The following is a 26,134-nucleotide window of genomic DNA, read 5'->3' on the forward strand; positions in this document are numbered from 1 at the left end:
GGAGAAAAGCTGGTGTTCTTTCTATATTGAGAACAGCTATAAATAGCATTTATTCCTCACACTAAAATGCTGAAATAGTGCAATTTTCAGTATGACTCAAGATTCAGGCATCTCAGTTCAATGAGTAGTGAACTGCTCTTGAATTTCACTTAAATTTCAATCACTTCAGATTTGTTTTATTTGTTTTACTGTAGCACAAATACGGTATTTAAAACATTGTGTCTGAGCCAGTAAGACAAGTTTTATGGGCAAGCTAGATATGTCTATCATTAATGAACTGTGTTCCTTTTCATTTTAGAAAATGCAGGATACTTCCATCTTCAAATTCATTTTCTTGTTTCTAGATTTCTTTGCTAAAATAGTGTACATCTGTCATAAGCCTCCCTACCGGAAGATTCACAGCATAAGATCAAACCAAAGATGTGCTTAAATATGAAATCTGGGCCCAATCTTACATGGGAGCAAACACAATCTTGCAGGAAAATTTGAGAAACTTAAAATTCCTATTCAATTACATGCAAATATTTCAATAAAGCATGTAATGATATGGTTATTTTTTTAAATGGTTTGAGGACCGCTGTATGAGTTCATCCCTGTTTGTTCTTTCCAGTCTACCTATAAATAAATATACATAAATATGTATATATCTGTACATTGTTACAGCTATAACTGAGAAATTAACATACTTTTGTTAGTCTTCCAGTTTGTAGAATCTGACACATACTGCCATGATCTGCCAAAAGGATCTGTTTCCAATTCCTCGTACCACTCAACTACGTATTTGGTTACTTCTGGTTCAGAAGCTATCCATTCCACAACCACTTCTTCATTTGTTGTAAAGGTCCTCACTGTTTCAATAATCTGAGAAGCTAAAAATTTAACAAAATAAGTCAGCAATTCTATCTTCTTAAAACTGCAGCAAGAAAACAATTCAATTATAGCAAGATGAGATTGCTTCTTTGCAAGGGTATGGGACTTAGTCAAGGTTAAAAGTTTTAGAAGTTACTTTATACCTATGATCACATGCAGGTACTCAAAATACTTGAAGCATGTAAGAATTCTTACAATGAAAAGGGGTGGGGGGATTAAGGAGATTACATTGAAGGAGGTTTACACATACAGAATCAAAAAACAGTCTCTCTTTTAGGATCTGTATTTTACAGTTTGTAAAGTTTTACAAACCGATTTACTACCAATTTTAGACATAGTGCAGATAAGCAAGTTTTGGGATGACAAAGGCAATAGGAAAACCGTAAGCCAAGTCAGCAAGGTCATGAATGACAGTGAAGTGAACCATCAACCTGCAGAACAGAGGTAATGACACTGAGTGAACACCCAACATGGCAAAACAGAGGGGAAAAAGACATGGTGAAGCAGAAGGAAAAGACATGTGGAGGGTGGGAAAAGCATGCCACAGCATGAAAAAATCAGGGTAACATTTACTGTGGGACACAGAAGTGGATAGAAAGGTAGTCAGCAATCTCCAGGACAAGATGACATCCCATCTACATATTCCAGTTTTTCAATTAGATGTGGAACTTGATCGAGAAATTCCAAGGGGACACTTGCACTTATTTAATGAACAACTGATGTAAGATAAGTGACTGTGTCAAACGCAGTCTCTCTTCCGGATGATGGTTAGGCAGCAGGATGTTGCAATACAAGGTTCACAGAGATACCAGAATTAAACATTAAGCCAAAAGAACACAATTGCCATGCTAGAGCAGACCAGCTTCCTGACCCTGGCAGTGGGTTGGATGAGGTACTGTGGGAATGTATATGAAATGAGAATAAACACAGCGTTTCTCCCTCTACTTCCATTGATGCATCTAAGGGACTTCTATTAAAGATGTCTTTGAATGATGTTAAATGCACTGCCATAATGCCCTGTGATAATCAATTTTACAACCTAGCAGAAGGATGAGACAGAATTGAGTGAAACTATAAATTCATTTGGGAGGTCCAAGGTTAAAAGAAACAAAACCAAAAAACCCTCAGAAAGTAATAAAATAGAAATTCTAATAAGATATCAGCACTTTCTGATGTCTTAACGACTATATCACAAACAAATACCCCAACAATACTCATCTACAAAAAAAAAAACCATGATACATGATAGCAAAATATGACAACCAGATCTTGTTCTAGTAAAAAGTAAAGGACTACACAGCTCTGTGCAAAATAGCGTTCTATTTAGAGATTTATGACAGAAGTCCTTAGTACAATTCCACTTCCACTACAGCAGAACTTAAAACAGATGTCAGGAAGATCATTTTTTTAATGAGAAAAATATATCATGACATTAAGAAATCTTACTTTTTTCATCAGCGGGTGGAATCCTCAAAATAGCTTCAGGAGAATCTCCAGCAGAGTTATAGGCAGTAACAGATACTAGATATGCCTCTTCATTTAAAAGTAAAGTAATTTTCTTATCAGTAGAGATGTTTGTCATTTTAAGTGCAGCATTGTTTTCTGGAAAATACTGTATTTTGTAGCCTAGAATTCTCCCAGAAGGTGGAAAGCTGTTTAGTGGCTATTTAAAAATAAAAAAAATGCAAGTGTTTCAGTGTTATTTGTATTGTCAAAAGTATATACTGTACTAAAAAGTCCATATCAAATTACAAAATTATTACCCTAAATTTAGAAAAGCAGAGTATTTAAGTCTCATCTTCCGGACAGCCAGCTGCAATAATTTAATTGAAGGAAAGTTCAAAAGTCAAATACTGAGATTTGAAACACAAAGACCCTCTCTCTGGTCACTCTATCAGATTAAAGTGAATTTAAATACAGCTTTGGTAAACTGTATTGTTTAAGAGTAGTTGTAAGGACATTCAATCAGATTTCCCAGTGATCTGAACACAATTAAACTCTTCCTTTCTGCACAGATTACAAAACACTATTCATCTACTGTTCAGTAAAAAAAAGCCTTTTCAATTCTGCTTTAGTTCAGTGAGGTTTCTTTCTGATGAGCGCAAAACCCCCTGGCAGTTATATATCCTACAACACTAAAATACTTCAATGCAACATCAGCTGCAGGATACAGATATAATTATCAATTCACAAAAAGAGTATATACCTTCCACATAAGATGTACAGATCTACTTCCAGCTGAGTGTGAAGATTCAATTACCCTCCACAAATCCACTTTTTCTGAAGGAGCTAAAGACACAAAAATATCTTGAAGTTTGTTGTTATATTAAAAAGATAGTGTAATACGGTAAAAACAATCAAAAGGTTTCAAAAATACAGCCCGATAGCAACTTGTTAAGAAGTTTTTCCTTGCCTAATGTTGTGCCTTTTTTCCCTAATAAGTACAACTTCTCTCTGTCCGTAAGGTTCCTTCTGCTTTCTTTTATTTAAGTTCTAGAGGAGATTTTCTAGTCTTGTTTTATAACTGGCAATTTAATTTCTCTACTTAAAATTCACTTTATTGGACATACTTGCTACACCACATTTCTGCTACTATTCTGCTTCGCAGTGTTGTCTCCAACTGCACTATTATTTTTTCCTCTTTCCACTCTCTATTCACCTTATTATTCTGCCTTTAGCCCTGTGTTGTTTGTATCACCTTTCAAATCTCCTCCACTCCCTGCTCATCTTACAGTTTTCCTCCTCCTGTATTTACACAAAATACACGTGTTCCATTTAAACAGCAGAACTCTAAACTCTGTGACTGATAATATGCTGAGAATACAGTTTTCCAGTATTAAATCCTAATGCCCGAAGTATAACCGAAGAAGAACTTACTAAAAAGTTAGCCTACCTTTCTCTTCTGTGCTTGCTGTTTTCCCTCTACTCCATTCACTCCAGAATACTGACACAACACTAATACACCGAACAGCAACTGAATATTCTGTGGAGTCCCACAGACTTGTGAGGTTACATGATCCTGTCCTATCTCCAGAACTCAGTGGGACAGTGACAAATTCCTGAAAGTAGACACATGACCAAAAATTATTTGCTATAAAATTGCATGCAGAAATATGAATTAGTTAAAAAAAACCCAAAACCAAAACAAAAAATTCCACAGAAAGGATGCAGTTTTCATGTTTCCCACTTCGTTCCTCTGAAACTCAAAATCACTTGTTTTGCATTTCATTTATTTCATTCTGTGTAGCGTTTTTATTCTTCTGGTAAAACTCCAGGGTTTGAAAAACCTGAGCCAAAACCGTGTCTATCCTGACCATGGTTTGAATTGTGTGCAGCCCCCGTGCCATTCTACGGCAGCAGTGCTGGCCCAGGAGGTGCTGGATGACTGCAGTTCCCACTGGTGGGAAGCAACTAAGGATTGCTAAAGCCAGTATCATCATCATGTCCTGAATACAGCTCTTCCTCACAGCAGAAGAATCCCCGGTGAAACAGTGATCACCTGCAGCCTGTGAGCCAGCTACGTGCTTATTTCTTTTCTTGTCTTTTCTGACTTACAGGGTCTTCTAGGTCTTAGCCACATAATATTTGGGATGGCCTACAGCCACACTTGTTATCAGCATATGATTAAAATGAAAAGACAATAAGAACTCAGCAAATTCTGATACCAAGAAAAAAAAAAAAAAGATGGAACCTTTAAGTGTTGAAAGAAGACAGGAGTATGAGAAGTAACTGATGCAGTATCTTCTTGAAAAAGTAATGACAAGGCGAGTGATTTTCTCAACTTAAAAGGACCCCACTCACATGTCACTGATGGAAGTCAGAAACCAGATTGTTGTTCCAAAACAAAAGGTGAAAGATGGCATGAAAACCAGGAATTGGCGTTGATGCATAAACTCAACCAGATTGACAATGGGAAGTAAACAGGAACTATGGAAAGTTTTATTTTTTTTAATAGAAAGTGTTTGTGTACCAAAGGACTGCTATAATCACTACACCAATGTCTCATCTTCCAAATTGGAAAAAATCAGTATTTAACAATAATCAGTAATTAACAACTCTCCTTCTCCAAACCTGACACTAAAATAAATGTTCAAGCTAGTTAAAATCTAACAAGGTAAGCAAAGGTAAGTCTTAGAATAAGGAAGTTTCCCTCTTGGGAGACAAACTCAAGTAGCAAACCACACAGATTTACAACAACAGCGCCCAAAACCTGTGAAGAAATTCCTGTCTTTTCCGAGGAAAAGTGAATCAAACTATAACAACACAAAATGCAGACACCCACTCCTCTGAACACCGTAACGGGAAGTGCACTGCCTAACAAAACTGAAAGCTTTAGTCCATTCTGATCTCAAGAAACTCACAGTCAAAACCAGAAGACTGCTTCTGTGAGTATGAGTTCAGGGATCTACAAACCAGTGCAAGGTGACAGACTCTTTAGCCAACCTGCAATAAAAAGGGCTTCCAAACCATTATCACCCTCACCTCCCCCCAGAACCTGACACAGAATAGCAGACACCCCAGACTAGCTTTTAGTTACTTGTCAAAAGGCTTTTAACAATGCTTGATTCTAATTAGTATATGCAAGTAGAAAATAGGCCGTCTATTTTTCACTCAGTAAAACCAGTTTGCAGCAACCTAGTTAGATCATTTTGGTAGGAAAGCTTAAAAGGGCAAGAAAATATCTGTCTTTTTTTTTTTTTGTATTTATGAGCTGACAGAAGAACACCGATATCTACCTGACGGTTTGAGGCTGTCTTTCTTGGCAGCTGCCACTGGACTGGCTACAAAGTTATGGCTCACACCTGTCTAAGATCCTACAGAACTCAAGTCACTGGACTTCAGTCTTTAATGATCGGCTACTTCTCTCTAGAATGTCTGCGGAAAAATGCAGGTAAGTTCTGAGGAAGAAAATGGATGCAGACTGTATTAGTGAAAAAGTGGATTTCTTATTCAGGTGCTGACAAATTTAACGCTGTAAGTTCACAAAAACATGAATGTTTTCAACATTTGGAAAGGATGTCATATCCATGTAAGCATCACAAGGACATCAGTGTCTTGACTCCAAAGGGATAAACATCTTGAATGGGTCTTCTAAATAAATATTAGCTCAGTTTCTAATATCCCAGGTGGACCTGAGGCACCTTGACTGCCTAATCATCCCCAATATCCTGAATCCAATAACTAATACGTCATATCTACCATAAGCATGTTTGCCATGAGAATGTGAGGAGGATGCTAGTTAGAAACATCTTTAGTATCAGAAATCTTTTTTTAAAGCTCTGAGGACTACTATTAGTTACCCTGATGAACTCTTCTCCCCCAGAATTACACATTTATTGTATACAACAGTAAGGTCAAGGCAGGCATCTCAGTTTAATGACTTCAAAGAAACAAGCCAAGCAGCCTGGCCCATCCTTAAATTGTGGAAGAGGAAACAGTAAGACTGCAAGCTTAATCGCTTCCACGCTGAGAAGCATTGGAATAGGCCTTCTGAAAGAAGCAAACAACTAAATACTGTTTTTTCTGTAACAGTTCCATTCAAGCGTGAGAAAGAAACTCAGAAAAAATAACTTCCCTTATTTTTTATCTTGCAAAATTTATACTTTGGTTCATTTGAAAATTAATGTATTCAATTCTACTATTTCAATTCTACTGTTGTGGGTAAATGCTGTCTTCAACACCAGAATGCAACAGGAAGATAGAATACTGACCGACTGTTAGTAAAACACAGACTGTGTGTGTAATCCCTTAGCCTAAGGTCCATCCTTCAGCCTTTCACAGAAATATATTCACAAGTATGGTATGTACCAAACCAAACACTGACTAAAAGGAAGAGAACAATTAATCCTAGACAATAAAACAGTGATTTTAGGATCATGCATGCCTGCATACGCTCCACTAAAACGTTTTAATCATTATTTCCAACTACTTGTTGCTTTTTTTTTCAGTTTAGCCTTTTATAACATTAAGAAATTAGTCACAAAGAAGCTAACATTCAGAACAAAATTTCTGTAGCTTACCGAAGAGTTTGAATACAAGTTTCTGTATTGAACCTGGCAAATTAAATCTTGTGAAGGGATAATCTTCTCAGGCATTTTCCAGGTGACTGTAAGCAACTGCTTTATACCAGCGATTTTTTTAACTGAAAGTATTTCAGGGGGTTCAAATTTCTCTAGAGTGAAGACACAAGAACATTAACAGGGGAAAATGCTTCTATAAAAGTTCAGAATTGCTCCATCTACATGTGCTCCAAGAATTTTAATTATTATCTCAGTAGTGTACAACCCATCAGAGTATCCACATGACTGTCTATAGACGTAACTTTACATATGGGAAGTTACCTGTAAAAGAGACTGCACACGTAACTGACTTAACGCTGGCAAACCCACTCTCAAACAGGTGTGCATATTTCTTTCATCTGTACCAGCACTGAAGAACAGTACTCAGAGACAACAGCAGGGAAAAGAAACAAAGCAGAGCTGGGATGCCAAAGTCAAGTCCAAACTGCAGATGAGGGAAGAATTCTTCAGCTGGAAAGGATTTGAGGGGGACAGAAGTGTGACGGAGACTATGGGAAAAGAATGGATTAGTGCTGAGAAAAGAGATGGCTGGTACAGAGGATGTGGAAAGCAATCAGGAGGCACAGCAGGTCTGAACACGGGGAGCAAAGGACCATATGACTGGAGAGCTGACAGTGTGCTGCAGCAAAAATACTCAGTTAAAAGGGTTGGTGGTTACCTGCACCAAAATGAACAGAGGAAAGTGCAGCACAGCACAGAGGGAGAAGAAGTAGATAAAATATTATTATTGCTCCTGGGAATCACAGAACATGTGAGTTTTTAACATTCCTAACCAGAAAGTAAAATAGTAGAGTAAATGATGGGCAAACTGGCAAAATTATATCAATATTCATTTACAGCCAGGTATTCCACTGACATCTAGTACCACTCAAAAATATCAAAGTACAGTCCAAGCACCACTTAGTTTGACAAAAACTTTTACAATATGGCCTTTACTTGTTAATAATTAAAAACTTTGTAATTTATAATGGAAACATCAGACATCAGCTTAAAAAATATTGTCGTAGTTAGACATTTCGTAGTATGAATACAGCACACTATCATTTTTCACCACCTCTCATTAAGACCAAGAAACTGCTGAAAATTGCTGCTGCACCACCAACCAGTTAGAAGTATTTTACATAGAAAGTACATCAATTAAAACATAACAAGAGACTTGCCTCAACTAAACTGGAAACATCCAGATTTTGATAAAAAAATCTGGAAAGGATGAAACATTTTATTAAACCTGAATATAATTTCAGAGACTTCATAGTTCTAGCTAACTATTAAAAGTACATGGCACTTGAAAACTGAAACTAATTTAAAACCAAACGAAACCCAAATAATAGTTTCAAAATCATTATTAAAAAAAATATTTTTTTCTTTTTTTTCTTCTATGTAAACCAACTTTGATTACATGACTTGTTTCAGAATTCTCTAACCTGTATACTATAGGGAGGGAAAAAGAATTGTGGAGGATGCAGTCAGCTCAACCTACATTGCTTTATCTTTATTTAATTTTTACTTTTTAAAATTACCTATTCTTTCCAAAGGTATAGGAACACAATCTGAGGAGGCTTCACCCAAAACATTTTCAGCTTTCACCTGAAAACAAAAAGAACTACTATATGGAGTATCCGGATAATAAAATGAACATGACTCTGTTTTGCTTCGGCAGGCCGCTGTATTTTGAAGAATCACCCTTCCTTCTCTCATCCTGAAAAAAAAAAAAAAAAAGAGAGAGAGAAAAAAGGAGTTAGAAATCAGAGGATTTTATTAGAGTAACTCAAGCTAATTGTTGGGGTACTATTTAACTATTATTCATAAGTTTTTGTGGTTGCAGAACATTTGTACCAGTGAACATCTCCTTAGATGATATGTTTGTGTGAATTAATTCTCCTTCTAATTGCACTGCTCCTGCAAATCCATGTACGTAGCCTGCACAGGCTCAATTAGTTTTAACTGCAATTAGTAAGACCACTTTCCAGGAGCAGTAATGAAGAGTAAAATGCCTTAATGAGAGATCCACATGCTAGTATTATCTTGTATTAAAGTCTCAAAAGAGAGGTGAAATCATGTAATTCCATGCAAGACCTTCCTTAAAAATATAGATAGACATAGCTATTAACACATGCCACATGAAGCTATGTGATAACAAGTTTTTATTCGGCTTTTCTTTTTTTCTATATTTAAAAGATAAGCTGTACAACTGCCAAGCTATTACAAGACAATAGAAATGTGACAGATTTTCCTGAAGGAACATACTGATAATGTGCTGTCTTTGCAGCATATACTTTCATAACAAGTAGTGCGGGATGCAAAACTAACAGAATTTGTTTCTTTTTGCCAACCCACAAAGAAATTCTTCCAATAAATAAAAACTCATGTATGGGGCCTGTGTTAAATATTTCATATTATGCAGCAAGCAAGCACATCATTTGTGTAACTCAGTTTGAGGCTGGTATTTCACGAACGTTTTTAAGCTAATGTACACCTGTACTGCTGTGAAAGGAAGGAGCCCTACCTTCCCTAACATGCACAGCTGTTTGTTCCCATCCACAGCTCTCTGCCCCCTCGAACCAATGCTTTTGTACTCATACGGTAAACTCAGTTGGGGAATTATCTGGATTAAAATTAGTCATTAGATTTTACTGGAAATAATTTTGCAATCTAATTCACTGTGTGGTTAAGGAAGAATTTGGGCTGGTACAAGAAGGAATAATATTGAAACTTAGTTTCAATAACTATTCTAGCTTATGGTTTCACAAACTCATCTAAGTTACAAAATGTAGAAAAACTAGAAGTAAGAAAGTTCCACCTAATGAAAGTGGAAGCCTAAAACATCAGGCTTAAAATGGAGATAAAACTAAAGATTATTTCCTGCCCTACTATTTATAATAAATATATAGAGAAATAAAAAAATATATAAATAAAAAAGATACCATAAGCTAGTATAACTTATAATAAGAAAATGTCTCCTTTGGAGTCTGAATTCCTTCCAGTTCTGAAGAATAATTTTGACTAGTGTATTTGGGACAAAAATCTGTCTTACCACCTTCAAAATTGCATCCAAGATCTGCCTTGGAACAACACTAATTTCACCACTTTCACAGCAACTTAGGAAAAAATAATCTCCTAAATGATACTTTAATGGAAATCGAAAAAGTCAAGTATTTATGCTTCTATAATGGGGTCATAAAAACAGTTAAAAGCACGAGACCACATAGTTTGTAAACACAAATCCCCAGGTGTGAGCAATCCAAAAAAAGAATAACCAACTCTAGACTCTTTCACTGAAACCTTGTGACTCCAAAGGTCCCCAAGTTAAACCCTACTGGTGTCAAGCAGAATCGTTAACTGGGAGTTGTTTAAAGCAGAGGAGGAAGTAACCTTTTTTATCCACCCAAAATGAGGTTAGTTACACAGAAAGCTTCTGGGTAAACCCCCACAAAGTGCCTCCATTCTATGTTTGTACCCGGGCTCACTCAGCTTTTGATCTAACTAGTAATGCTACTTCAAGGAAAGAAGTAAGTATTGATTATGATGTGAACATTTGTCTGCTGAATACTGGGTGGAGAATGCTCATTTCCTTTAAAGAGCACACTAAACAGGCATCAGATTGTAACTTTCTTCAACCATTACTAACCACAAATTAATCAAATTTACTGAGGCAATGCCATGATTCTGAACCCCATGACACAGGTTTTCTTTAAACAGAAGCCAGGATATAAGGAGAAGGTCTCACCCCAGAAACCCAGTTCCCAATATATTCTATACTTACATTTTTCGGTAAAGAGTATACTTTGTCATAAGATTTGTTTCTCTTCCTGAGGTCCAAGTGCAGGTAAGTTCAGTATCAAAGTAATAAATGCAGGAAATATTTCCTGGTGTATCCGGTGGAACTACAATGACAAAGGTTAAAAAAAAAAGGTCCAATTAAAATAAGTAACTTTAACGTACAACTGATTTTGTTGGTCAAAAAGCAGATTACGGCAAACTTCACTAAGCGCCTCGCATAGCACTTCATTTTATAATTTACTACCGCCCACAGAATTCCTCATAAAACCAAAATCAAAAATCAAAATCACCCTTTCTTCCCCTGAAGAGACAGGGAGATTTTTTTCCAACTACTTCCCAGAAGTACTTAACTAAGTGGGCCTGAAGGTATTTATGCAGTAACTCACTAACTAACTTATATCAAACCGCTACAAGCTTTTTTCTGAACCTCTAAGTACACACACACCCAATACACCTATAGCTCAAGGCCAGTCCAGAGAGTAAGAAGAAAACAAAGAAACAGCACAAAAGTTCTCAAAAAGGCATTCTCTGGAAGATAAAACTCCTTTGTTTCTTCCCAGAACATCTAACCACATGCCCTATGAAAACATGTAAACTGAGGAGCCTGCATAACCCAACTTCCTGGGAAACATGTCCATATGATCTTGAAGAGATCACTAGTTCTGGAGTCACTTTATCTTACACTTGAATAGTGCAAAGGAAACAATCTTCTGCAATCTCTGTAGTCCGAGATCATCGATAAAAATGTAACACCCTCGAAGACTTCCTCGTTAAACCCAGACTTCCTCCCACAGTAACAGAACTGGAAGTTGAAAGGAAGATAACTGCGCCCAGTGAAAGAGCTGGGTTGCAAAAGTCCTCTCTGCAAAACAGTACTTTTATGTCCCACCTACTATAACATTTAAAAGATCTTTCTTTCGTTGTCAAATTTATGGCACACTAAACTTTGCAGACAGGCAAAAGATTTCTGCTGTTTTTTATTCCACAGGTGTATTTTTCTGCATTTATCACTTCTTTACTAGAATGGGACCCCCGGGTATATGTTCATATAAACTGGACTTAATCTGTACCATAAATTAGAGAACTTGCACACATATTTATCCCATAGCCTTCTCCATGTAATTATAATTTCTTTGGAACCAAGGATCAGAGAGGAAATCCTCCCTGTAGAAAGCTAAAGTTGACCAGGCTAGACAAAAGACATAACCCAAACGGACAGATCTGGCACCCTCTGAACTCAACATAAAACCTCCACCACTTCAGCCTGCCAAAAGTCAGGGTCAGAGAGGTTACGGACCAGTATGAGTAAGGAATGCTGGCAATTTCATGCTTTATTTCAGAAAAAAAAGGAGATGCTTGAATACACGTGTCTTACAATGCTACAAGCTTAAAAAAAAAAGTAGTTTTAAAAGTTAATTTTTTACAATACATTATTAAAAGAACATTAGATTTAATTTTCCCCCATTTCTACTTACAGCCAGATTTAACTTCAGTATGAACCAAAAGTTGTTTCTTGCCCAAGTACTTAGTGAAACATTTCACATGAGCTTTGCTGTAAGTGAAATTATGGATTGTTACACTAGATACAGTCTCATTCACTATGTTATAGTTTTCCTGAGCAATCAGTTCATGATTCAATTTCCAGATGATGTGGCTGGCATTTCTGTGAGGTGTGTAGTGTTTTCCGAGAACACAAAATAGTTTCAGGGTGGATCCTCTTTCAATTTCAGGAGATGAAGGAAAGATGTCAGCATCTCTGATAGATTTTTCATCTAAAAACAAAACCAAAGATATCATATAACTAATTCCTTTTAAAATACCAGCAGAAAAACGGTAACTTATTTCATTGTCTACATATCATTTAATTAGATTTTTTTTCATATGGAGTTCAAATAAAATGCTCAGGTAGTCACTTGAATCAGATATTGCTGTTTGGAAACTCAGCTCACCGTATTATATAAGAGTGATGGTTCTATACCTTCCCAGAAATAATGGAGAAATTATAACCAAGATCTTTTTTAATAGCTGAAAATGAAGAAAAGAGACTTGCCTTTTAAATCCATTTTTAAAAAAACACTCCTTCATGTAAAAGGTATGTATACCATTTGGATGTTACCATTATTAATTACTATATCAGAAAATACATCAAACTGCTAAGTTTCAGGTTTACAACTATGGTGCAATATATTTCAATATCCCATTAGTGCTTTTACCCCTTGTAAGATTTATGTTCCCCAATACAGCACAGGAATTGCATACACGATGCATGTAAAAGGAAAACACAGAAGCAGGCTGACTGAATGAATTCAGCAACAGTTACCAAACAGTGCAGGAATCACCCGTTAGAGTCCTGCAATGAGCTAACTGTCTGGGTTTTTTTTACTGTAACTTATTTCTTGAAGCGAAATTTCATAAATACATCTGTTAAATAAAATGGAAAAAAATAAAAACCAACCAATTTTACAGACAGAATGTCTCTGCTAGAGTGCAGGAATGGAAGGGAATTGAATACTAAGCTTTCTTCCTTGTTTTGTGATAATTCTCTCCTTTTTGGGTAATTAAATAGCTTCCTATGTTTCTTTTTGTGTCCTTTTTGTTTTAAAGTAAATTGTTCAATGTTTCAAAGTCATACTAATGGCTATTTTACACTCTACTGCACAAATTGCAATATATATCGGTTGTAAGCAATGACCTGGACAGTTTCATATATTGCTCAAGCTTCTTCCATGTAATCCCCAAAAACTGACAACACAAATTATTGTTGTGTGTTAAATTATATGGGACAAATTGCACATGGACTTTCAATTACCATCATTAAGTTATTATTTCAATCTGTCTTTGTGATACTCTCGTCTAACCTATACTATTCCACTTAATCACTTTAAAGTGGCACTGTTGTCACAAAAAGCGTTTCTAATTCTCCACCACTCATTCGCTGCTGCTAGCCCCTTTGTGTGCCAGAAGTGCCTGTACAGTAAGTCAAACAGACTGATATAGATGAAAAATAAAAAATTGGCAAAAAATAATATCGTTCTCCATCCAGAGCAGATTCCTCACCGCTTCACAACTAGCCAAACAAACATGCACTCTAGTGGAAGTAGAAGGAGACGAGAGACGGAAGGAGTGCAGAACTACCTGCTCTTCCAACTTCAGCAGTTTCCTGTCCAGTCTTTAACTGTGGAATTACCACATTTGAAAAAAAAAAAAAAAAAGTAATAGGAAAAATCTGTAGTCATACATTGTGAGGTAACTTTTAACATTAGGAATGAGAACATTAGTAGTCATTGCATGCATGCATATCTGAATAGGTAATATTTGGCTTAGAAAAGCCCCAAATCACCAGACGTTAACTGCATTTTAAGTGTTTATGTGTTACATAAAATTTATTCCATTAGCAGATCTCCAAAGTTACCAGCCATTACAACCCAACAGGAACTATGATATGACTCCCAGATGCAGATTCCCCTTCTACACCCTGTGCAACAACAAAACATTTGACAAACTAAGTTTTAAAATACATTTTTTTAATACTTTAAATACTAAAGGAAATAAATCCAGGCTATCATGATCACAAGAGCACCATAAATTAAGTAGTGTACAGCACAGAGAAAATTTAGTCTATCAGCTACTGACTTCTATTTTAATTTTTTTATTTTTTTTGATCATTTTCAGAACTCTTTGAAATTTCATTTGGAGAACGTCACCTTTTAGAAAACTCTCTTATGGCAAGACAGGTGCTAATAATCAAGAAACATACCTGCTATAGAGCTGCAGAGAAGGACAAACATCCAAATCAAACAGCTGAAGAACATTTCCATTTCAGTAACTATGGGCAGGAAATGCTGTCATAAAATAAAAACAACACACTCTAAGTAAAGATGCCCCTGTAATACTTTGCAAGCATTTGTATAAGAGTTAATAATGGTATTCAGCATTTCTCACTTGCATTCAAGTCAAGTTTTGCTTTGTTGAAGTGTTACTTTTCTGCACGATGGGAGAAATTTGATGCAGTTTTCCTAAGGGTATATGTTGTCTATAAAGAAGGGAGAGGTAAGTGCACCTGAAATCCTTCTGAGGACAATCCAATCCAACTTCCAAGGACTGTGTAAAGAATTGGTAAGAAATACATCTACATCCACTCAAAACCCAGCCTGCCCAGCCATCTTCTGAGCAGATTCACTTAGAGAGAATTCTTTTGAAAAGGAAGGCTGTTGCGGGGAGAAGGAATAATGCGCATCACTTGTGCATCACCACCTAACAAAACAATTGTTCAGGAAGTGGGCAATCTCCTCACACATTGAGGTCACCATCCACCCAAGAGAGAGTAAATTCACATTGGTTTTATTCCAATTAAGCATCCCAGGCACCAGACCTGAGGACTGTCTGCAAAGGCAATGAAAGGAACCTCTCTTTGGCTTGCTCTTTGAAGCTGAACTGCTGGGCAGCCAAAGAAACCCAAAGCCCCAGAGCAAGAAAGAGGAAAGCAAAGATGTAGAATGATTTATTCTAAAGGCACAAATGAATCTAGTGTTCCAGGGGAAAAATGACAGAAACCAAACATTCCCATCACCTCAAGATTGCTGCCACCACTCACAGAACGGCTGAGATTGGAAGGGACCTCTGGAGGTTGTCTAGTCCAACCACTCTGCCCAAGCACAGCCACTGACAGCCAGTTGCCCAGCAGCATGCCCAGACAGCTCTAGAAGATTACCAAGGACAGAAAGTCCACAGCCCCTCTGGCAAATCTGCTCCAGTGCTCGGTCACCCTCACAGTGAAAAAGTGTTTCCTCATGTTCAGAGATAACCTCCTGTGTTCCAGTTTACGCCCGCTGTCTTGTTCTGTCACTAGGTGCCACTGGGAAGAGCCTGGGTCTGTCCTCGTGCACAGGTATCAATGAGACCCCCTCTGAGCCTTCACTCCTCCAGGCTGAATAGTCCCAGCTCTCTCAGCCTTTTCCTGTATGACAGATAGTCTGGTCCCTTAATCATCACTATGACCATCCACTGGACTCTCTCCAGTATGTCCATGTCTCTTTTGTGCTGCGGAATCCACAGCTGGACACAGTACTCCAAGCGTGGCCTCACCAGTGCTGAGCAGAGGGGAAGGATCACCTCCCTTGACCTGTTGGTTACACTCCTCCTAATGCAGCCCAGAATACCACCAGGTTACTTTGCCAGCAGGGCACACTGCTGGCTCACATTCTAGCCGGTGTCCACCAGGACCCCCATGGCCTTTTCTGCAAAGCTGTCCTCCAGCAGGTCAGCTCCCTGTCTGTACTGGTGTCTGGGGTTGCTCCTCCGCAGGTGCAGGATCTGACACTTGTTGAACTTCATGAGGTTCCTGCCAGCCCATTCCTCCAGCTCACCGAGGTCGCTCTGGATGGCAGCATGACCCTCTGGCATATCAGCCCCTCCTCCCAGTTTTGTGTCATCAGCAAGTATGCTCTGCCCCATCATCCAGATCATTAATGAAGATGATCAACTGGACTGGAAACAGTATTGACCCCTGGAGTACACCACTAGTCACTGATCACTACACTCTGAGCTCATTTGTTGAGCCAGTTTTCAATCACCTCCACTGTATGCTCGTCCAGCCCATGCTTCATCAGCTTCTCTGTAACCCTGTCCATTAAGCAACCAACTCCAACATGAAGGTCAGAATATGTTGCAACCCAGACTACTTCTCTGTCTAGTAAGTAGAGATCTGTCTGTAGAAAATAGATGTTTCAGATCCCCTACAGCAGGTGAGGTACTAGGGCCAAATATTCCCATTTACTGGTCAAGTAGCTCTAGCAGTTCTGTCTACTATGCTCATAAGCAAAAGGTGAGCATTACTATTGCTGCAGTTATCAGGGATTCCCGTTTCACATTAGGCTTTCAGATTTATCCGAGATGCTGATGGAATTTCAGCTCTCCCATGCAAACCTGTATCTCAGAAGGAACCCAGGTGAGAGGCAGCTGCTATCTCCCTAGAACAGGTACACCAGCAGCTTTCAGACCAAACCAGGCACGTTCTCCCTCCACAGGTCTGGGATGCTAGGAGGCAGGTGTGCACCAGACCACTGTTTGGGACAGAAAACTGTAGGTGGGATACAGGCATAAGGGGTTCTGCCATATGTTATGGTCCCTTCAAAAAAACTTCTTGGTTTTGCTACAAAATAAGAGTTTTACAGTCATCTAAAAGAGGAAAACATAGTTTAAAAAGCCCTTCATGTTCAGTTTCTGCCAGAACTCATCTTCAACATTGTTTTCAGTCTGTCTCAGGAAGCATTTTATAAACTTTGAGGTTGTAACCATGCAAAACAGGAGAAAAAATGATAAAGGACACATGGGATAAAAAAAAAATAATGAGGTAGGCGTTTGCCCAGTGACACATTCCTAAAATACAGCTGTAGCAAGATGCATACCCACAAGAAACAGAGCAATTACAAAAAGAGAATCTATTACTACCTACTTAGGGTGTAAGTTCTTGATCTCAATGCAGTAAAAATTAATTACGCTATTGACGGCAATAAAAACAGAGAACCTTAAGCAACTGTCCCAAGTACTCTGTGCCAGAACTAAAAACAGATGCAGATTTTTAAATATTTAGATTGTTATTTTTAGAGTTCACGTAGTCCATAGCAATGTTGATGAGATACTAGAAGCTCCACTGTTAAAGCTAAGAATATATTCTGTAAGCAGTAAAGTGTGTTTTCATTCTTACTCTATTTTTTTAAGTTTAAGACAGATACCAACATTAAAAAAAATCAGTCCCAAAGTCAGGGCTACAAGAAAACTACATTCCATTCAGAAATTAGAAAAAAGAAAAAATCATAATGATGATTCTGAGAAAGGCTTTGCCAACTTCATAGGAAGTCAACACACCAACGATTGCTATACAGCTGTGGTAAACACGCATGTAGTCAGTGCCTCATTAGCAAGGGGACTAGTAGTTGCAGAAGACTGACACACTTCAAAGATGATTATAAAAATCAACAAAACCAAGGAAAATAACCTAGAGCACTACAGGATGATGTGCCTAATCAAAACCATCTCAGAGGAGGAATGGTCAGCCAAAAACAAATGAACAAGTTACAGATGCTACACTGGCATAAGCTGCTTTTTTTTTTTTTTTAACTTTAAAAAGTAAATAAACTTATTAGCCAAATAAAACGTTTTTGCAACATCTCTGTGCATATGGCTTTAATCTTGGAGGATATACTCATGAAGTATTGAGGCCTGAGCAACGGCCCTGAGCCAAAGCTGAACCCCAAAATGAACCCACCAACCGAGCACTAGATATAGTTAGCATCTGATCATCAGCAAAATATGCATGATTATTAGTGAAATATATATGATCATTAGCAAAATATGTAGCTTAGATAAAATATAATCGTTAGTGAAGGTATCATGCAACCTTCCTTGCTTAGAGGCAGGTGGACAAGGCCATGAAACCAGCTATATGGCCTTGTTTGGACAGCAGTGGTTAAAATCCAGTAGATAAAGGAAACTCCCTGGGTTCCTCCCTGAGCCCTGGCCAGGTTTGGGTGGCCTCTGAGAGGACAGTGACACCAGATGTTTCTACATTGGAAATTAGGTCAGCTTGTTTATTCGACAATATAAGAGCTGGACCCTCTTGCAGCAACTTTGGAGACCTCCCCTACGAGGGGACGCCCTGCATAGGACCTCCTGATTGCTGGGACAGGCTCCCCAAACCCTTGCTGCAACAGGGGCTCCCCCGTGACTGCAGGTCTGGGTGATGTAATGTATTGGGGCAACTGGTGATGTATCTTTCTTAAACACTATAGCTAACCTTAGAGTAGTAATGATTAGGTGCATTGTCTTGCTTATCTGTTTTATTGCTTGAATCAGGGTATTGTAAGCTAGTCCTTTTGTATGTGCATATTGCCTCATTTTCTGTGTTAATTTGAAACAAACAGTAAATTTTTGTATTGGTGTCTGTGTGATATCTACTGAGCCCGTTAATTGGCAAAACATCACATTCACGGGAATAGCCAGTCCTCTGTGTGGCATGTGAAGATAAGCAATTTTTTACAGGAAAGAGCTTAGGGCACTTAACAAATAATGAAGTTCTACTCTTTCTTTTCTGTAGACTTAACTGCTAGCAACATGTAATAAAAGTCACTGCATATTTTGTATTGTAAAGATTTCATGAAATAAAACCAGTAATTCAAAACATAGGCTTTCCACTTGTCTGCATCAACACAGAATACAAGGCTTACGAATTATGGTTGCGACTAATTAAAGCATTTCCCTTAGTGATTGACTTCTTCCTTAGATTGACCAGACATAACTACACAGTAACAAAACCAGTAAAAGATGCTGTAAGATTAGATAACAGAATGTCAAGAAACAACTGCTTCCAGATCATGTAGGCAGCAGCATCATTTCAAACACATGCAACTATAAAAGAATGGAACAAAAAGAGAGAAAAGCAATGTCACCACAGAGCAGCTGTCAATACTGAACTTTATTACACTGCTCCAAGTAAAAAGTGCTAATACATTTTCCTACTTTGTGGACTACTTAAAATAAAAAATCTAGCTAAGATAAAGAACAAAACAAAGATCATGGTTCTCCCTAGGTAGGGCATGCAAAGTCCCTTCCAGTCTAGGAAAGAATCCATGCACAAAATATTTTAAATAAAATTAACAGTGCATTTCAATAGAAGACCTGGTGCAAAAAAAGCAACCCTGAGTTGACATGGGCACTAACTTTATAGATCTTTGCTGAGAGTTTTTGAGAAAAAAATTAAAGACAGTATGACTGGAGCACTATGCTTGGTTAAAGCACAGAACACTTCAAAGGGTGCAAAAACTCCAGCAGCAAGATGAAGAACAATCCACTATATGAAAAAGAAAAAAGAAAGAAGAGTTGTGCTAAGTTTATCAAACAGTTCCCACAGTCTTTCTTTGCTTACAACTTGGCAAACTCTAACAGTTTCAGCTGATATTGTATATATACACTGGTCTGCTATTTTTTAGGGGAAATGAGACAGAAGAAGCTGCATTTCAGCCAAAATAGTTCAGCTATTCCCAAGAATAAAGAAAACAATTTATCATATTACTTCTACTAGCTCCAGCAATCCCACACTTTTTTAGCAAGGAATTGGAACTCAAAAGCATTGGGAAATCATAAAAACGTTTTTGAAGTATGCTTGAGCCAAAAATATCATACCACCATATATCCCACACCACAGCAGAGCACAATGCTAAAGGATCAGGCATGAAAAATCTGGCTGTGGTGCCAAGCTACGACTCTTCGAATTGCTCAACAAATGTTTAAACAGCCAAAGATGTCATCCACACTCAGTGAGTGCTCCTCACCCTGTACCCCCTACCTACTACCTTTCCCCTCTCTTCTAGTGCTTATCACACAGTAAGTCGCTTCCACTTGCTAATATGCCGGAGAACTAAACAAAAAATGTGTTTGTGCTACATTAGCAAATGTAAGCAACTTGCTATGTGATTTGGCAGACATCTGAATTGGTGAAATAAAGGAGACAACTGGGAAAAGAGACCTCCATGACATTCCTTCCCAGCTGTGAGCTGTTCATTGGGTTCAGTCCTGAGGTATGTCGCATCTCCTTCCACTTTCTCCAATACCAATTAGCAGGCAGTTATTTGACATGCCAGCTGCTAGTTATCACATGTCAAGAGACCAGAGTAGTGACTCAGCAAGTTATGTGGTTATAAACTATGCTGATACATGACTAAATAGCTCTTTGGCTGTCTACTTCAGAGACTGCACATGTAGAAGTGATGAAAGGACATGTGAGTGAAAATCACATCATAAATTCAGAAGTGATTTACTTAAAAATACCTATTAAAATTACATTCTGATGGCTAAACAAATAGCATGAAGAGAGCTGTTTAAAAAACTGATTCACCAAAGCTAGATTTCTTGCAGGAAGAGGCAATCTCAATGAAGGTCTCATTAAATAATTTTGAAATTGTGTAACAGTTGATGAAACAAGGTTTTCTCAATACCAAAACCTCTTGCTTTTCACTTCCATTTTGAAATGTAAGTTCCTTGGAAGAGGTACAGTTCAAAAATTTAAAGAAGTCAGAGGAAAAAAATCACCCAAAGTAACTTTTCCCCATAGTCTATTTAAGACTGTTTCTTAGTCACCCTTGTCCCACATTTCAGGACAGGAAAGCTTCTTCCATTCAGATCCAGTTCTAAGATTGTTTTAAGCTAAGCGAACACATACTTCTACATGGTATGTAGCTGTTACACCGATAAAGAACATGGTGTAAACGGAAAGGCAGCATACCTTTAGCTTACATAAAACATCAGCCCAGTCACCTTCAAGAATTTCCAACATCTTTGTTGGAACCTGACAGTGCATCCTTTGCTACTGAGTCTGACACTCTTCTAACAACCATGAAAAAGGGAGGAAGCTGAATACCCACTGCTGTCTTTCGTTTAGTCTTCAGTAGCAATTGCTACAGCTCTGCCATGCCAGCTACAATATGGAGAGACAAACCTTGCCCTGTACAAGATCAGCCGATGCTGAACACCAGAAGCCCGAGCCACCTGGGTCACCCAACTGCCACGTTATGCATGCAAGCAATTGGAAAAGCCATAACCATCAGTTTTCAGAACTCCAAGATGCAAATCCATCCATTACACAAATCCTAGAGGGGAAGAGGCCATTTCAGGCAAACAATCCAAATACGAACTTCAGTCCTCTTCCTAGATAACAGGACGTAGAAGCATCCGCTTCCAGGACTGGTCAGGATTCCATCAAGGACAAGTACTCATGAGCATCAGAAGAGGAAAACAAAGGTTCCTCTACATAGGTCACAGAATGACATGTTGTTGTTTATCCCCAGCCAACAACTAAGCACCACATAAAAAAAGTTAGTTCTTTCCCAGCCAAAACCAGAATACATGTAAACATACTGAAGGAAGCAATCAATGTGAGGGACAGCTACTGGCTTTTCCCAACTCTCTACTCCCTACAAATCCTGCACTGACAAGCTCATCCATGGGAAAAATGACAGCGTAATGAAAGATCCTGAGCACACTGGTTTCACAAACCACGTTCCTTAACTGAGCTAAAACAGCCAGCTGAACCTCAGACCAGAGTGAAGAAGACTTAAGATTTTGGCATTTAAACAGAACTTGATTTAAACAAAACTTAGGCATTTTTCCTTTTGAAAAATAAACCTATTTAAATTTTAAATTATGACAGCCTACCTTAAAACACGTTATCATAATCTACTAACAATCACTTAAATCAAATTCAAGCAACACATAGAAAACTGAAACCACTAAGTTTTCAGACACATTTGAAGGAGCAGTGTGGAGCAGAGCCCCTTGAAATGATGTGCCAACATTTGACCACAGAAACTTCTCCTAAAAATACCGGGGGGGGGGGGGGCGCGCGCACGGAGCTGGGAGAGGAACAAAAGTTGTATTTATCAAGTTCAATGACTTGTTAATTTACAAGCTGCAAATCAACTGGGAACTGAAAAAGCAGGAAAACCATTTTCCTTTTTCAGTCTCTAAATAACAAAAAAAGAAGGCACAAAAGGATAAGATACTTTTGTTCTAAAATCCTGAAGGACACAGTGACCAGGAAAGGTCAGTTAATAACTGCTAATAGCAGTTATTTTGTTTAGTATGCCCTAGAGTTACCGATGCAAAACATGTTTTGATAAACCCTTTCTTTTGTTATAGAACAATATTTAACAGCATATTGAGTGTTAATACATTCTAATATAAAATGCTGCCCACTGGAATTTAAATACAATTTTCACCTAAATGCAGCTTGATACTAATACAGAAAAATAATGAATCTGTATCTAGTACTAATACAGAAAAATAATGAATCTGTATCTAGTAAACTGAATACAATTCCTTACTCTCTGAACAAGCATAACAAATAAGCCTCTAAATATATCTTAAAGTATAAAATGCTCACAGCTGCAAACCAAATATGTGTTTCCTGATTAATATATTACACCTCATAATAAAATCTTAAATTTTTAGGGGAAAAGCTTAAAGCTACAAACACAAAACAAGACCCAATGTCTCTATTTTTACATATTGGTCACTTTTTTTCATTTTAACTACAAAATTATATGCAATTTGATATGCTCACTAAAAAAAGGCCAGGCCATCAGTATCACTAAAATTGAATGCTGGTGGTACTACCAGAGACAACTGCAGCTTTCATAGTGGCACTTGTCATTCCTTGTTCTTTCTTCACTAAGAAACAAAAAACAGTCAAGCTTGGGCTTAAACATGCTTCATGTACTGGTCTGGTCTTGGAGCTTTCTTCTTAGGCTCAGTTTTTGAGGGACTACAAAGTCCATTTTGACTGCAAGAGTCTACTTTGAGAGGTGATTTTTGTGTCAATGTTTTCAACTAGTAAGACTTTACTAGGCAGGGTGGTTGCCTTCACGCCCCTTCCTTGAGCACAGTCACTTGAACAAATGTGGAGAACAAGATGCCTCTGCCATAGCAAACACCTGGGTGAGAAAAATGGATGGACAGGGCAGGAGGATCCATGCACTGAGCTTTACAGAAACATGGAGCTCTCATCAAGAGAGGGTGGCCAGATCCAAATCTCTTACAGTTGCCAGATTTGGGTGGTTTTAACCTCAAGTTTGTACAGAATACACACCTGTCAAAGTCAGAAAGAAGACTTTCTGTACTACTTCACAGCATTAGTACACCTTGTCCAGCCTTGAAACCAAGACCAATTCCAGATGTTCCAGAGTAAAACACAGCCATTTAAATACCATTAGTAAACTTTGTTTCACAAGAAAACTAAAATAAAAAAACTTCCCTGGACTGTTCAAGGAATCAGCTACAGCCCCAAAACACAGGATACAATTATAATCCCTGTCCTACTGCAGTACTGGAAGCATTACAGGAGCACAGAGAACAATGCAGTTAATCCTGTGCTCCCACAGACACAAGAAGGAAAGAACAAATGAGCACAAACCCTCACTTTCATACTGAATCGCTCAGGAGAGATGACTGTGACCCCACAGCTTGCCTGTACATAAAAAACATCATTCTGAAAAAGAGATTTAACCATATATTCTGAAAACATCACAAACTCTGACTTATTACAGACTCAGATACAATTGTATCACTTAGTCTTGGTTTTAGGAGTTAACGGAATATAAACAATACCTACACACCTCTTCATCTTGTATCTTTTCCACAACAATTAAAAAGCTTGTTTATACTTCCACTATCAAATATCCTTCTCCATATTCACCTCAGCCTCATATTAAGACTACGTATTAAGTCCTCTTTAAAAAGTTTGTTTTCCATTTCCTTAGGTTATTTTTTTATCTTCTCTTTTGAACATTCTCCAGTGTTTCACACGCTTCCTGAAGCATGAACACAGTATCTGAATAGTCAGAGCTAGATTTACAGAAGTGAGCTACAGTCTCCATTGCACTGGTGCAGCAAACACATAATGTGACAGGGGAAGCCTCTGCACAGCTAACCTTCACTTATTCCTTGCCACCTTTGACTGCTGTATGCTAAACACCTCATGTGCGCAGTTACAGGAACATGAGATCACTACCAGACACTTATCTGCTATTTCTATTACTGTACATCTAAGCAGAATGTTTGCCCTTTTTTTTTTTTCCCCAGCAGAAGACACAGGCATTTAAAACTGTCTTTACATTACTACTTTTCCAAGAGGTCCCATTGAGCATCTTCTGTATTCTTTGACCCCAAATATATTTATCTCTGTGTTGACCTGCATAAGACAACTGCCATATCACCCTGCTAATTCAGATCATCCTGTAAAGGTTATGTATCCTAGTTTTCTTTTGTTTACTACCTATACTGTAAACTTTACTAATGATATTTTTATATCTTAGTCAAAACTGCTACCTGAAACACAGCATGGTAGTGTGAAACCAGGCTCCATGGGACCTATGAAAAAGCTATGTTTTGAGATCTCCCAGTATGGTATTTATAAATTGAAAGTGTTAAGTACAAGGATGAAATAATGCAAAAAACTACCAGGCTTGCATAATTACTATAGAAAAATCAAGAACTTTAATGTTCAATCCCACAATGTCTATGATATAAGCCTAAAGCTTTTTCCCGTTTTCCCCTGTTTTTATCCCTTTTGTGATCTGTTTTGTTACTGATTAGCCTCTACCTAACAGAAAAACCTGTTCTTTCACCCAACACATTGTTTTCTTTCAGCGTAAAAATGTTCCCTTGCCCAGTGTCTTAGCTCACAGGCAGAAGCTAGAAGAGGGATTTCAACTGTTTTAGACAATCATCTTCAAAAGTCAACAGTCACATAGTCCATTACAGTTAAGAAGTTCAGTGCAGTTTCCCCAATTTAAACGTGAGTGTCTGTAGGTGATACAACAGATGTGTATGCAAACATAACACAAAAGTATTTTTCCCCAGGAGGCAGAAACTTTGCAAGCATAGAAGCAGCATGGGACCAGTGTATTTAAAACTGGTATGTCACTGAGTAAACTTGAGTAACTATAAACTATTTAAGCAGCCAGAAGTCAGGAAAGAGCTTTTACTGCTTTTGATGACCATATATATTGCAACACTTTGAAAACTAACTCTTAATCATTGCGCCCACAAAGAAAACCACTGCCAAGCATCTGTATCATATCCTTCCCAAGAAGCAGACAAATGCAATCGGCTAAATAGGAAGTTTCAAGCCTGTCTCACGGACTTGAAAGAAAGAAACTGAAAGGAGTTGCTTGGTCCGGAGAAGCACAGAGGCACGCAGTGCCGCGAGCCTGGGATGAACATCTGGGGAGATGCGAAGGCAAGCACGCGTCGCCGCTGGTAGAGATCCGCTCCGGCAACACCCCGAGGAAGAACCGCACGCTTTCCCATGCTCCATATTAACAAAAACGAGCAGAGGGACCCCTGTTAATGAAAAAATAAAACAACCCCCCACACCACGGTTTCACTTACCGCAGCTGCAGAGCGGGCGTTCCGCTTAACAGGGACCTCTGCCCCCCGCCACTGCGAGGGGTGCAACAAAATAGGAAGTCACCAGGCCCAGCACTTGCAACGCTTTTTTCCCGTAATTCTGAGAAACAGACGTGGCCGCTCCCGGGAGCGGTGCCAGACGCCCACCCGACCCCCGCTGCCCGCCACCGGCGCCCCCCGAGCCCCGCCGCAAGCGCTGCCGCCGCACCGACCCGCCTCCGCCGCGCTGCGGCCGGAGCCCCCGCCAGGGCCCGGCGGGGCGGGGGGAGCACGGCCCCGCCCCCAGCCACCGCCTCGGGGACGCGCACCCCCGCCGCCGCACCGCCCCCGCACCGCAGCCTCCCACCGCCCCCGCACCGCGCACCCCCCACCGGGGGCCGCGGGGCGGGGGGGCGGCCCCAGCCGGGGGGGACGCGGGTGCCGTCCCCAGCGCGCGGCAGCCT

General features: G+C 38.8%; 1 protein-coding gene across 2 annotated transcripts in view; it reads right to left on the reverse strand.

Annotated features, from left to right (window-relative positions):
* Window positions 1-25,829, reverse strand: part of IL31RA (interleukin 31 receptor A) — a 38,138-nt gene extending 12,309 nt beyond the window's left edge. For both annotated transcript variants that reach the window (XM_040579989.1, XM_040579988.1), the window contains exons 1-10: window positions 25,674-25,829; window positions 14,488-14,572; window positions 12,206-12,502; window positions 10,714-10,834; window positions 8,471-8,649; window positions 6,891-7,042; window positions 3,764-3,929; window positions 3,077-3,159; window positions 2,317-2,533; window positions 687-869 (exon numbers count right to left, since the gene is read on the reverse strand). In XM_040579989.1, coding sequence (XP_040435923.1) covers window positions 687-869; window positions 2,317-2,533; window positions 3,077-3,159; window positions 3,764-3,929; window positions 6,891-7,042; window positions 8,471-8,649; window positions 10,714-10,834; window positions 12,206-12,502; window positions 14,488-14,548 — 1,459 coding nt within the window. In that variant the 5' untranslated portion in view covers window positions 14,549-14,572; window positions 25,674-25,829. The remainder of the gene's footprint in view (window positions 1-686; window positions 870-2,316; window positions 2,534-3,076; window positions 3,160-3,763; window positions 3,930-6,890; window positions 7,043-8,470; window positions 8,650-10,713; window positions 10,835-12,205; window positions 12,503-14,487; window positions 14,573-25,673) is intronic.
* Window positions 25,830-26,134: the final 305 nt, after the last annotated feature.

This window comes from Falco naumanni, chromosome Z, assembly GCF_017639655.2.
Source record: "Falco naumanni isolate bFalNau1 chromosome Z, bFalNau1.pat, whole genome shotgun sequence".
Taxonomy (NCBI): Eukaryota; Metazoa; Chordata; class Aves; order Falconiformes; family Falconidae; genus Falco; species Falco naumanni.